We start from the raw sequence: 12,278 nt of genomic DNA on the forward strand, positions 1-12,278 counted from the left end.
CACATTGCTGGCTCATGGACATCCTCCTATCCACCAGGACTCCCAGGTCCCTTTCCCCTTCACTACTTTCCAGCAGGTCAGTCCCCAACCTGTACTGATACATGGGGTTGTTCTTCCCCAGATGCAAGACTCTACACTTGCGCTTGTTGAATTTCATCAAGTTTCTCCCCGCCCAACTCTCCAGCCTGGCCAGGTCTCGCTGAATGGCAGCACAGGCTTCTGGTGTGTCAGCCACCCTCCCAGTTTAGTATCATCAGCAAACTTGCTGAGGGTACACTCAGTTCCCTTATCCAGGTCGTTGATGAAAATATTAAACAGCGCTGGTCCCAGCACCGACCCATGAGGTACTCCACTAGTCACAGACCTCCAGCTAGATTCTTGCCCCACTGACCACAACTCTCTGCCTTCTTCCCTTCAACCAGTTCTTGGTCCACCTCACTACCTGATCATCAAGCCCACACTTCCTTAGCTTATCTATGAGGATGCTGTGGGAGACAGTATCAAATGCCTTACTGAAATCAAGAGAAACCACCTCTACCGCTCTACCATCATCCCTCCACTTGGTTACTTCCTCATAGAAGGCTATAAGGTTGGTCAGACATGACTTCCCCTTGGTAAAACCATGTTGGTTGCTCTTAATGACCCCCTCATCCTTGATACGTCTAGAGATTTTGTCAAGAATAAGTTGTTCCATCACCTTTCCAAGGATGGAGGTAAGGCTGACTGGTCTATAATTACCCGGGTCCTCCTTCATGCCCTTCTTATAGAATGGCGTGACGCTTGCCATCCTCCAATCCTCAGGCACCTCTCCTGTTTCCCACGACTTACCAAAGATGATGAAGAGTGGCCCAGCAATGAACTCCGCCAGCTCCCTCAGCACCCATGGGTGTATTCCATCCGGACCCATCGATTTATAGATGTCCAGATTGCTTAACTGGTCCCTAACCCAATCCTCATCTACCAAAACAAACTCGTCCTTTGTCCTGACTCCTTCTGGGACTACAGGAATTTTGGTCCTCCGGGGAGAGTCTGCAGGAGTAAAGGCAGAGGCAAAGAAGGCATTCAGCACCTCTGCCTTCTTTATATCCTCTGTCTCCAGGGCACCCACCTCGTTCAGCAGTGGGCCTGTATTGCCTCTTGTGTTAGTTTTATCCGCTATGTATTTGAAAAAGCCCTTTCTATTGTCCTTAACCCGATTTGCAAGATTAAGTTCCAAGGAGGCCTTAGCTGTCCTAATTGCCTCCCTACATCCTCTAACAACTGTCCTATATTCCTCCCAAGTGGCCAGCCCCTCCTTCCATAGTCCATAGATTCTCTTTTTCCACATGAGTTTGCCCAGCAATTCCTTGTTTAACCATGCTGGTCTCCTGGCTCCCTTACTTGATTTCCTACCCCCTGGGACACTGTGATCCTGAGCTTGGAAGAAGTGGTCCTTAAATGCTGACCAACTCTCTTGAGCCCCTTTGCCACCTAATTACCCTTTCCCATGAAACTTCCCTTAGCAATTGATTGAAGAGGCCAAAGTTGGCCCTTCGGAAATGGAGAACTGTGGCCTTGCTAGGTATTCTGTTCCTCCCATACAGGATCCTAAACTTCACCATCTCATGGTCACTGCAGCCAAGGCTGCCATTGACCATCACCACTTAACCAGACCCTCCTTGTTGGTGAGTACTAGATCCGGCAGGGCTCCTCTCCTAGTTGGTTTGTCCACCATTTGCATTAAGAAGTTATCATCAATGTACTGGAGGAACCTCCTAGACTGCGAATGATTTCCTCTGGCTCCTTGACCCCATATGGTGGCTGAAGTTGCTCCTTTTCTTAATAAGAAAGCAGAAGGGCTATGATGCTTTGCAGTAGCTCAAGTGTATCTTTCCTCTAGCTGCAGCTGGATGCCATGGTGCTGGCTTGGTGAGATGATGTGGTGCAAGGGAAGACTCTTCCCCCCACATCACAACACCCTCCACCTACAGGCTATATACCTGTAAATAATGTAACTTATATTTAGGGTGTGTGTTCTCCTAGTCAGTATGGAAAAATAGTGAATGAACTTTTAAATTCAGACACGTCCACAAAGTCCATTAGAAAAATGATTCGTCATGAACTCTCAGATAAAGAAAGATGCTGATTTTATTTTATTTCTAATAGAATTAGCTGTGTGTTGGTGTGATAGAAACAATTTTGTTTTAATTTGGAGTGGTTTTGCAAAGTTGCAATGTGTAGACTGAATATTTTCAAGAATAAAAAGAGAATTATAAGGGTTTTTTTTGGGGGGGAGGGTAACAGATAATGAAAAAAGCAGTTTCTTTTTAAAATGTATTAAAGAGCAGTTAAAAAGAAACAAATCAACCAAACAAAAAACCCCCAACAGATTGTGAGAATAACATAAGGAAAAAGCTGTGTGTTGCAGATGTGTAGTGTGCTACCTTATGTTGATCATAATATGAACTATCTAGAAATAGTTACTATAAATCCATGCATATCTGCATTACATGGTAGTATACCGTAGGTTTTGTGGTGTAGAAGGTCAGAGTAGATGGTCTGTCCGGTATGGATCTACAATCTATAAATCTTGTTTCCTTAGTGTCTGAAATTGTCACTGTAAATTGTGTCTGGGATTTTTAAATGCATTGGTCTCAGGAGATTCAAAGTTTTATTTCCTGCAAGGATTCTAGGTAACTCGTGCCAATTATTCTATTAAAAATGCTACAGTTACTGTAATGCTGATTAAAGATGCTGATATACCCATACTTGTTACACCACCAGCTCTGCTCACCCTTTGTGGTGTGTGTGGCAGTTCACATCACACCAGTAGAATCATAGAATGGTTTGGTTTGGAAATGACCTTGAAGCTAATTGCTTCCAACCTCCTGCCATAGACAGGGACACCTTCCACTAGACCAGGTTGCTCCAAGCCCCGTCCAACATCCCTGCCAGGGATGGGGGAGCCAGAGCTTCTCTGTACAGCCTATGCCAGTGTCTCACCACTCTCATAATGAATATAGGAGTGGATGTCATGAGTTAATAGTGATGGAGACCCAGTGTTCACATTATATTTATTTTGGTTTACATCAGAGTTCAGGTGCTCTTTTGGAGTGCACTGTCAAGCTTAATTAGATAGGAATGTAATTTTTGTAAGTCTGAGAGTATACCATGATTCAAACCAAAGCATTCTAAGTGGGAGCAGTCTCAGATTTTCACCAAAGCACATTTTCATCTGAAACAAAACACTACTATAGGTGCTCCTGTAATTGTTATATTGGCCTTGCCATCTGTGAAGAGAGAGGGAGGAGGAGTTATCACCATGTAGTTTGCCCTCTTAATATTTTTGTCTTTCTCCAAATAGGGAGTCCAGAGGTGAGTACGCTTCTGTTGGTGTCTTCAGTGCTTTAGAACTGGGTGTTCTACTTTTCTGCCTTTCTGCCTTTAAAGCATACTGGACTCCCGTCTGATGAATATACTCTCACATACAGAGAACTTGGATAGTTACTCTTAAATGCAGTTAATGTTCACTATTTATTTTTGAACGAATCGATTTTTAAGGAATCTGAAAACATTAAGGATGGAGCAGTCTTTAAGACTCAATTAAGGTTGAATGTTTTCATTATTATTGAATCTGTGGAGGCTTCTTGACCAGGTGATCTAAGTCATAATTGTACTTTTCTAAGTCGTAATTGTCCTTTTCCTATTTGCCTTTAATTATCATGATTTACTAGTGTTTCATTGCATTGTACTTTTTACACACAAAACTTAATATAAATGTCAGGGCTTTTTAGTAATGTTTGAGATTTGGGAGTCAGTGCCCTTCTCAAGAGTAGCTTCTTCTGTTTCTTTGTTTCATTTCTCCCCTACCAGTGCCTGTCTTCACTACCTCCATCCTGCCAAATGGTCTGTTGTAGATATTTTTCTTACTTCACAATAAATTATGCACTTTTCGTAAGAAAAAACAATTTACTGTATTTTAATCTCAAGTTTCACACGTCTAAAATACAAATCTGATTTATATTATGAGCTGTGTAATATATTAATTTCTTGCAGACAAAGAAAGATTTGCTTTGATTTGGTTTTGTCGAACTTGTGACAGAAGGAGTGTGATAAATTGGCCCCTTTTTATTTAGCTTTTGAAAAGCTGTTTGCTTTTGTTTTCTGACTTTACTAAATACATAATTCAGAGGTAATCCTTAAATGTGAGCAGGCAGAACTTTTTGTTTCTGTAAGGGCAGAAATTCCTTAAATTCTACAGATCAGTTTGCAAGAGCACACCCAAGTAAACTTTGCAGTGTGAATGCAGAAATACAGTCAGGCTTGAAATATTTCTCTCATTTAGTTGTGAGCATTTTTTTACAGATGTTACTTACTTTATTGGTGATAACAACTTAAGCCCAAACAATTTCACACTGATACTTCATTAGAACAGTTCTTCCCATGGGACAGAGTGAGCACCACACTTTCGTTAAACAAGCAAACCAAACCAAACCAACCAACCAGCCAAACAAATGAAAAAAAACCCAGCATTAAAAGACCAACTGAGAGTGACCTAGTATCCCACCTTGGAGAAGTTCTTAAGCCGTCTGGACATGGTCATGGGCAACCAGCTCCTGGTGGCCCTGCTTAAGCAGGGATTTGGCCCAGATGACCTGGGAAGGTCCTGCCCAACTTCAACCTTTCTGTGTTGCTGTGACTTAAGCTTACCCCATTGTGAGCTGAGGCCTCTGTGTCAAATCCGGAGTACTGAAGATGACAAAGTTAACTGGGCAGATGTGTAAATACAGACCAGTTGTGCATGCTTTTTGTTTGATGTTCTGGAGGATGTGGTTTGCTGTATTGTTACTAAGTAGTTAGTGGCTTAGCAGTCTTGAAGTGTGACACTGCATCTTGTAAAAGGAATCAAGCCTTGACAGTATGAATCCTCAGAGCAGCCCTTTCTTTTATTTCTCTTGAAAGAACTAGTTCTAGGTCTTTTACATAATGCTGAGAGTTACGTACTAGCAAAGAGGAAATACTACATTTTATTGGAATCCAGCTAAATAACTAATTATGAGTTTGAGAGAAATTTTCAAAATGCTACTAATGTTAAGTATGCAGAAACAGACATTTTGGTAATCAGAAGGAAACTGACAGTTGGCTTTCCATTGAAAAGTGATCAAGTACATGCTTCATATAGTGTTCCTATCCACTTGAAGGGAAAAATAATGCAGGTATTATTTTATAGGTCTATATGAGATTAAATTATTTAATTATGCTGCTGTGATAATCTTACTTACAAATACACACAAAAAAGGTGTGTATTATAGTATAATGATAGAATATTTCACTTTATTATCCAGGTTGAATGGGGCTTGGAGCAATCTGATCTAGTGGAAGGTGTCCCTGACCATCCCAAGGGTTTTGGAACTAGATGATCTCTAAGGTCCCTTTCAACCCAAACCATTCTGTGATTTTATGATGATTATATTAATATTCTTGATAAGTATTATTCTTATGTGCATAAATAGAAAGAGGAAGTACAATTTTGAAAATTGCTATTTGTTGTATGATTTTGGCCTAGAATTTCTTGTTATTTCATTTATAAGTTTTGTGTCACACTTTAAATGGTACTGTCCTACTTACCAGGATTTGATAAAAGATGTTTCTTCCAAAAATTAAACATCTGACAAGGGCATATTTCTGTCCTGCTGATTTCATCTTCTACTGTGCTTCTGGGCTCATCTGTAACATGACAGACCCCGACAGGGGTGCATCTTGTGAGTGTTCCCCACTGGCTTGACTGAGGCACATGTCCTCTGGTCTCTCCTGTCAGCCATCAGTCAGGCCATGTGTCCCAGGGGCAACATGATCTGAGTCACCCTGGGGGTGATGCACCTTCATCTACAGTGCATCAGTTCTCTGCAGTTCCAAGTTAAAATAGATAACACGTTTATCATTTAGAATGTATCATATAAACTATTAAACTAGAGTGAAAATAGCTGAAAGAATTGGAATTTTCTATTTGTCCTGGGTTCAGCAGTAGCAGTCCTTTTTCTCCTCCTTAGTAGCTGGCACAGTGCTGTGTTTTTGACTTTCAGCCTGGGAACAGCACTGATAACACTGATGTTTTTAGTTGCTGCTTAGTAACATTTAGGCCGACCAAGGACTTTCTGAGTCTCATGCTCTGCCAGGGAGGGGGGGTGAAGCTGGGAGGAAGCAGAGACAGGACACCTGATCCAAACTAGCCAAAGGGGTATTCCATACCACAGCATGTCATGCCCAGGATGTAGAACTGGGGGCAGTTACCCGGAAGAGTTAGATCACTGCTCGGGTTGGGCTGGGTATTGGTTGGCGGGTTATGAGTGGATGTATTCTCTTCCCTTGTTATTTCCCTTATCATTCTTACTATCGGTGGTAGCAGTAGTGATTTGTGTTATACCTTAGTTACTAAACTGTTCTTATCTCAACCTGTGGGAGTTACATTCTTTTGATTCTCCTCCCCATACCTCCAGGAGCGGGGGTGGGGGAGAAAGGCAAGTAGTGAAAGAGACTGCGTGGCAGCTGGGCTTAAACCACAACACTATTCTTTTAAACAAATGCAGTGAGGAGTCTTTAAATATACCAGAATTTCATGAGTGTCTGTGTTACAGTTTTCTGTAAAAATTAATTATGTTCATGGTAAGCAGTACAAGAAATAAAATGTAAATTCCAGTAAATTGTTATCATAGAACCGTAGAATGGTTTGGGTTGCAAGGGATGTTTAAAGGTTATCTATTTCTGCAATGAGTAGGGACATCTTCAACTAGGTCAGGTTGCTCTGACCCTGGTCCAACCTGACCTTAAATGTTTCCAGGGATGTGTCACCTGGCACCTCACTGTTCACGCACTGTTTCAGGGTTTCACCACCGTCATTAAAAAAAATTTCTTCCTAATAATCTCCTCGAGTTTAAAGCCATTCCCCCTTGTAAAAAGTTTCTCTCTAGATTTCTTGTAGGCCCCTTTAGTACTGGAATCTGCTGTAAGGTCTCCCCAAATCCTCCTCTTCTCCAGGCTAGACAAGCTCTCTCAGCCTGTCTTCATAGGAGAGGTGCTCCAGCCCTTGGAGCACCTTCTGGCCCTCCTCTGACTCACTCCAGCATCCTTCTTGTGTTGGGGACTCCAGAGCAGAATGCAGTGCTGCAGGTGGGGTCTCATGAGAGCAGGGCAGAGGGAGAGAATAACCTCCTTCGACCTGCTTGTCCACTGATGCAGCCCAGCATACAGTTGGCTTTCTGGGCTGCAAGAGCACATTGTCTGGTCATGCCCAGCTTTTCATCTACCAGTATTATGTTGGATACTGTTAAAACAAATCCATATTTAGGGAACATTAAACACAGAAAAGGTTTACATGTACATGTCTACATGTTGATGGACATCCTATGTGAAATAGGTCAGATGGTGACTGTCAGATGTAACATAAAGGCCTAATTCAAACCTTGGGGGCAGGTGTGAGCCGCATAACTTCTTAAAATGCTTTCTTACTTTTTTTAGGGGTCACTGTATAGTGGCAGTTACTGGCTCTGTATGTTACAGATACCTGCTATAAAAAAAATGGCAGTCTGATCACAACTTCCCTTCACATTGAAAGACTACAAAGCAGCAGAAAATACTCTGCTCATAGGACAGATGAATGATTGCTACAGAATACCCTATAGTGAGATGAAATGTAAAATATTTTAAAAATACCAATTCTTCAAATATTGTAATTCAGCAAGCAAGAGCATCTTGCAGGAGATTTATTAGAAGGGGGGTGGTTAGTAGGTCGAGAGAGGTCCTCCTTCCCCTCTACTCTGCCCTGGTGAGACCTCATCTGGAATATTGTGTCCAGTTCTGGGCCCCTCAGTTTAAAAAGGACAGGGACCTGCTGGAGAGAGTCCAGCGCAGGGCAACTAAGATGATTAAGGGAGTGGAGCATCTCCCTTATGAGGAAAGACTGAGGGAGCTGGGTCTCTATAGTTTGGAGGAGATTGAGGGGTGACCTTATTAGTGTATATAAATATATAAAGGGGGAGTGTCACGAGGATGGAGCCAGGCTCTTCTCAGTGGCAAACAATGATAGGACAAGGGGTAATGGGTACAAATTGGAGCACAAGAGGTTCCACTTAAACCTGAGAAGAAACTTCTTCTCAGTGAGGGTGACGGAACACTGGAACAGGCTGCCCAGGGAGGTTGTGGAATCTCCTTCTTTGGAGACATTCAAGACCCGCCTGGACACGTTCCTGTGTAACCTTATCTAGGTGTTCCTGCTCCGGCAGGGGGATTGGACTAGATGATCTTTTGAGGTCCCTTCCAATCTCTAACCTACTGTGATACTGTGATACTGTGTGATTTTATAATACTGCTCCCTGTAGAAGTCCTGTAGTCCTTATATGCAGGGTGTCTTTAAGACCAGAGTGCCCTTTAAAATGAGGCTAGAAATGCCAAGTTTGCCTAGTGCCACTACATATTCTTGTAGTGCCAGACAGGCAGTTGGAGATTTAAATCTCCATCCTGGAGGATTAAAAGTAGTACTGTTATTTTCTTTTGTTTCAGTGGAAATTAATGCTGTGGAAGCTGCTATAGTGTCAACGTAAAATTTTATGTGGATGGCAGTTCTGTATTTTTAGTGTTACATTACTGCATTAAAATGAATTTCTCCGATTTTCTGTAACATTTCAAATTTACTTTCTTTTTAATATTTTATGATTTATAAAAACATCACACAATCTTTTTTCTAATAGATATACAAAGATGATCTTTTTATGCTGTATTGTATGAGTCAACAAAGCAGCTTCTAAGCTTAACAAATGTTATGTATTTGATTACTCTTCAATGCTGTTTATTGTGCATATACATAACTATATAGTCAGGTTTTAATCAGGGCACATCTTTCATGGAAAGCAGATGGTGTTTGTTTATATTTTGTTTTTAACAGAAATAAAAAGAACATTTAGTATTTACTTACAGCTCTTCCATCACTGGAAATTAAAAGCTGGCAAAGTTGAATAAAATGACACTGTTTTGCAAGAATTATACTGCACTCCTCCTTCTGTTTAAAGTTCAGAGTGCTCATACACTTCAGAGCTTGCTGTGAGCCAATCATAAAGTATCATTTTTTGAACTGAAAGGCTGACTATTGCAACAGCAGTAATACAGCACAATCAGCATTTCTTAAATCTGGTTTGTATCTCTTCTCTGCTGAGTTCACGTCATATGGATTTCAGATATTAATCTGAGGCAGCAGAAAGATGAGTTGGCAATTTCTGTCAATGAAGAAATAATGTTCTAATTTTTGAAATTGATTTGCATTCTTTAAGTATTTATAAATTACAATAGAATATGGCATTCAATGGTTGTTCAAACATCTTTAAAGTCTTCATTAAGTAAGTTGCTAGAACTTTTCCCAAATACAGTCCAAATCCAAATCATCACTGTTTTCCTGTACTACAGGAAGGCTTCTGTTCATCATCACAAAAGAGTTGTTTCACTCAGGTGGCCATTTCCACAACTTACCATACAGTCATAAATGTGAAATACATTTGATGCCTGTGCATACATACACCTAAGTCTGAGTAGGTAGGATCAGTCTTGACTTTTTCACTGTGAATATAACTATAAATAAAATACATTGTAGGTTCTTGGTCTAGCATTTTTTCAGTATTGTAGCAATCTCTTCTTATTGTTGAATATCACATCTACTAGGTTAGATGGTCACATTTTTTACACTTAACAACTTCTGTGTTGATTATTTTATTTGTAAGACTTTTCCCAGTTGAGCTGAAAGACAGGAGAAGCAGTGTCAACTATACTGGTATTGATATTAAATTGTTCATAAGAATATAAAAATTCTTTCTTGGAATAAATTTCCAAGTCAGGAGTTAGTTTATCTACTTTTGTCTGTTCAAGTAAGTGTGTTTGCAACCACAAACCTGTTACAGAAAGTGCTTATCACAGGGCTGTGATTACTGTAGAACTAGGTGTGTATGGGATATGACTACATGCTAATTTAAAAGCAGCAATATTAGTGGTGCATGAAATCCCAGTCACTCCTTTTCTGTATTTCTTTAGACCATATCTGTCTGCTCTTGCCTTTCCATACATCTGATGATAGGAGAAAAGTGGGATTGAATACCATCTAAACAAAAATTATTCTTTCTTTTACCTTTTTAATTCCAACACTATGTTTGACATGTGAACACTTATTTGTGCCCTTGTTGCCAGATCTGTTCATTCTTCATACTTTCATATAATTGTATGCACAGTTGCTTAGGGGTACCACTGCTGTGGGACTTACACCTGAGGGAGGATTGTTCCACTAAAGACAGACTGGAGTAAAATCGCTTTTGTCTTTGCTTGAATGATGGAGTATTTTGTTGTTGGTAATTTCTATTATGACATATGTAGGTTTTAAAGTGTCCAGTCCTTGTTTCTTTCCTATTCTGTTTCTAGGCAATCCGAAGTTTCCAGGTGTCCTTACACATCTTTCCGATGAACCCTGAAGTATGGAAAGAGGACCTTTCCTGGGCAAGAAAACTATATGAACAGCAGAAGGCAACAAAGACTGAGGCGGTGCACACACTAGCAAAAGTTAAAGAGCATGAACAAGAATCAATCCCAGACTACGACTTTGAAAGTGATGAAGTTGTGGCAGTCTGTGCTGCCATTGCAGAGAAGGAGAAAGCTCTTTCAGAAGCTAAAACAGTAGTGATTGTGTCTGCTTCAGGCACAGTAGAAACTGTTACTGAGAAGGAGGATTGTCCTGCAACTCCTGATGAAACCCATTTCATCAGAGCCCGATAGGGCAGCCTTATGGGTTGTCATACTCTTAAGAACTACTGTTATTTATTGTGTTGGGCTTCCTTTTTTTTTTTTTTTCATTTTTTATGATCTAAGCAGTGGGAGAGCCTACAAAAGTTATAAAATTGCAGTTACTTTACCTTTGTAAATTTCTTGAAAAAAGAAATGACCCAAATTGTTTCATGCTTATTTTTTTGAGAAAAAAGCCAAGAGCTTATGAACAAATACATTGTTAAAATGCTTAACTACATTCTAGCAACTGTTTTAATCTGTCTGAATTACATAATTTTACAATTTAATGTCTACATTTTCTCAGTAATTAATAAGCTTTTATTTAAACTCATTTTATTGAGAAGAAAAATGGATTTTTTTAAGTCTATTTCAGTCCTTATTCATTAACATTGTTTTTGTTCCAGATAAAGTGTGAACTGTTCTCTGTTATCAGAAGTCTTTATTTTCTTTATGATTACTTTTCTATGAGGAAGCTTCCTATGAAGTAGAAATGGATTATTATTTTGATTGTGTGTGTGACAGATCCTCCATCCAATTTGTAGTAAAATGAATAGAAACTTCCCTGTTGCTTTCACAGGTGGATGGGTTAAACACTTTCTGATCAGATGAAAGGGAATGCTATATCAAGCAAAGTCCTGAATGCTTAGTTATTACTATTTCACCAGGAGAAAGAACATTCAGATAAGACTGAAACTGGCCTTGAACGCTCTGCTACAGACATCACCAAAAGTAAAATGTTGGGAGCTAGAAATGGGTATGTCTGAAGTATATTATGTTTAGGCTTTTATTTCTTAGTAAGCTAATCTGATACAAGGAGGCAATTTATTTTTCCTAATTTTTATGACCTGACTATTCTATGATTCTATATTTAAAGTGTGTTCTTAGTGAACCCATTCTTCAGGATAGCATTGCCCGAGTCTTCCTTTTTATCCTTTTCAGATTTTGGGTGCTGTGGTGGGTATTCACATTGTTTTAACTTAGGGGTGTAACATAGGACATTTATTTAATGTTTATCTTTTTTTAGGGGAAGGCGTGTGTTTGTTCCTCACATGGGCAGTTCAGAGAAATGAAGTCAGGCTGTTTCTTTTATGTGCTCTGTGCTGAGACTGCTCTCTGCATTGCCTGGAGACATGATAGAGGTGGTTGCCTCATAAAGTAGGCTGGGTAAAAATGGTCAGTGAAGGATTCAGGGGCAATTCCGGATTGGGAACACATAATTTGTACTTGAACTTTATGAAATTTTGCATGATAAAAACATTTTTGAATGATAGTTTTATAGATAAGGGAAACCTTTTGAAATCACTTATCTTTGTATTTTTCATATCTGATTTCTATTTTCAAAGTAACACATTTTGAAAGGAAATAATGTTGCTTGAGAAGCATAATGATTTTTGCAATAGCATAATGTAGAAAAATTATCTCAGATCATGCTTTCAGTTGAATAACTTTATTGAGGAGGATACAGTCTTTGCAGAAATTATCCCTTG

At 39.7% G+C, this 12,278-nt stretch overlaps 1 protein-coding gene across 1 annotated transcript in view; it reads left to right on the forward strand.

Annotated features, from left to right (window-relative positions):
* Window positions 1–10,851, forward strand: part of TTC33 (tetratricopeptide repeat domain 33) — a 47,853-nt gene extending 37,002 nt beyond the window's left edge. The window contains exon 4 of the mRNA XM_061349567.1: window positions 10,432–10,851. Within this exon, the coding sequence (XP_061205551.1) occupies window positions 10,432–10,782 (351 nt within the window). The 3' untranslated portion in view covers window positions 10,783–10,851. The remainder of the gene's footprint in view (window positions 1–10,431) is intronic.
* Window positions 10,852–12,278: the final 1,427 nt, after the last annotated feature.

This window comes from Neopsephotus bourkii, unplaced genomic scaffold, assembly GCF_033783945.1.
Source record: "Neopsephotus bourkii isolate Nb327-2 ecotype Australia unplaced genomic scaffold, CSIRO-AGI_Nbou_v1 NB_437, whole genome shotgun sequence".
Lineage (NCBI taxonomy): Eukaryota > Metazoa > Chordata > Aves > Psittaciformes > Psittacidae > Neopsephotus > Neopsephotus bourkii.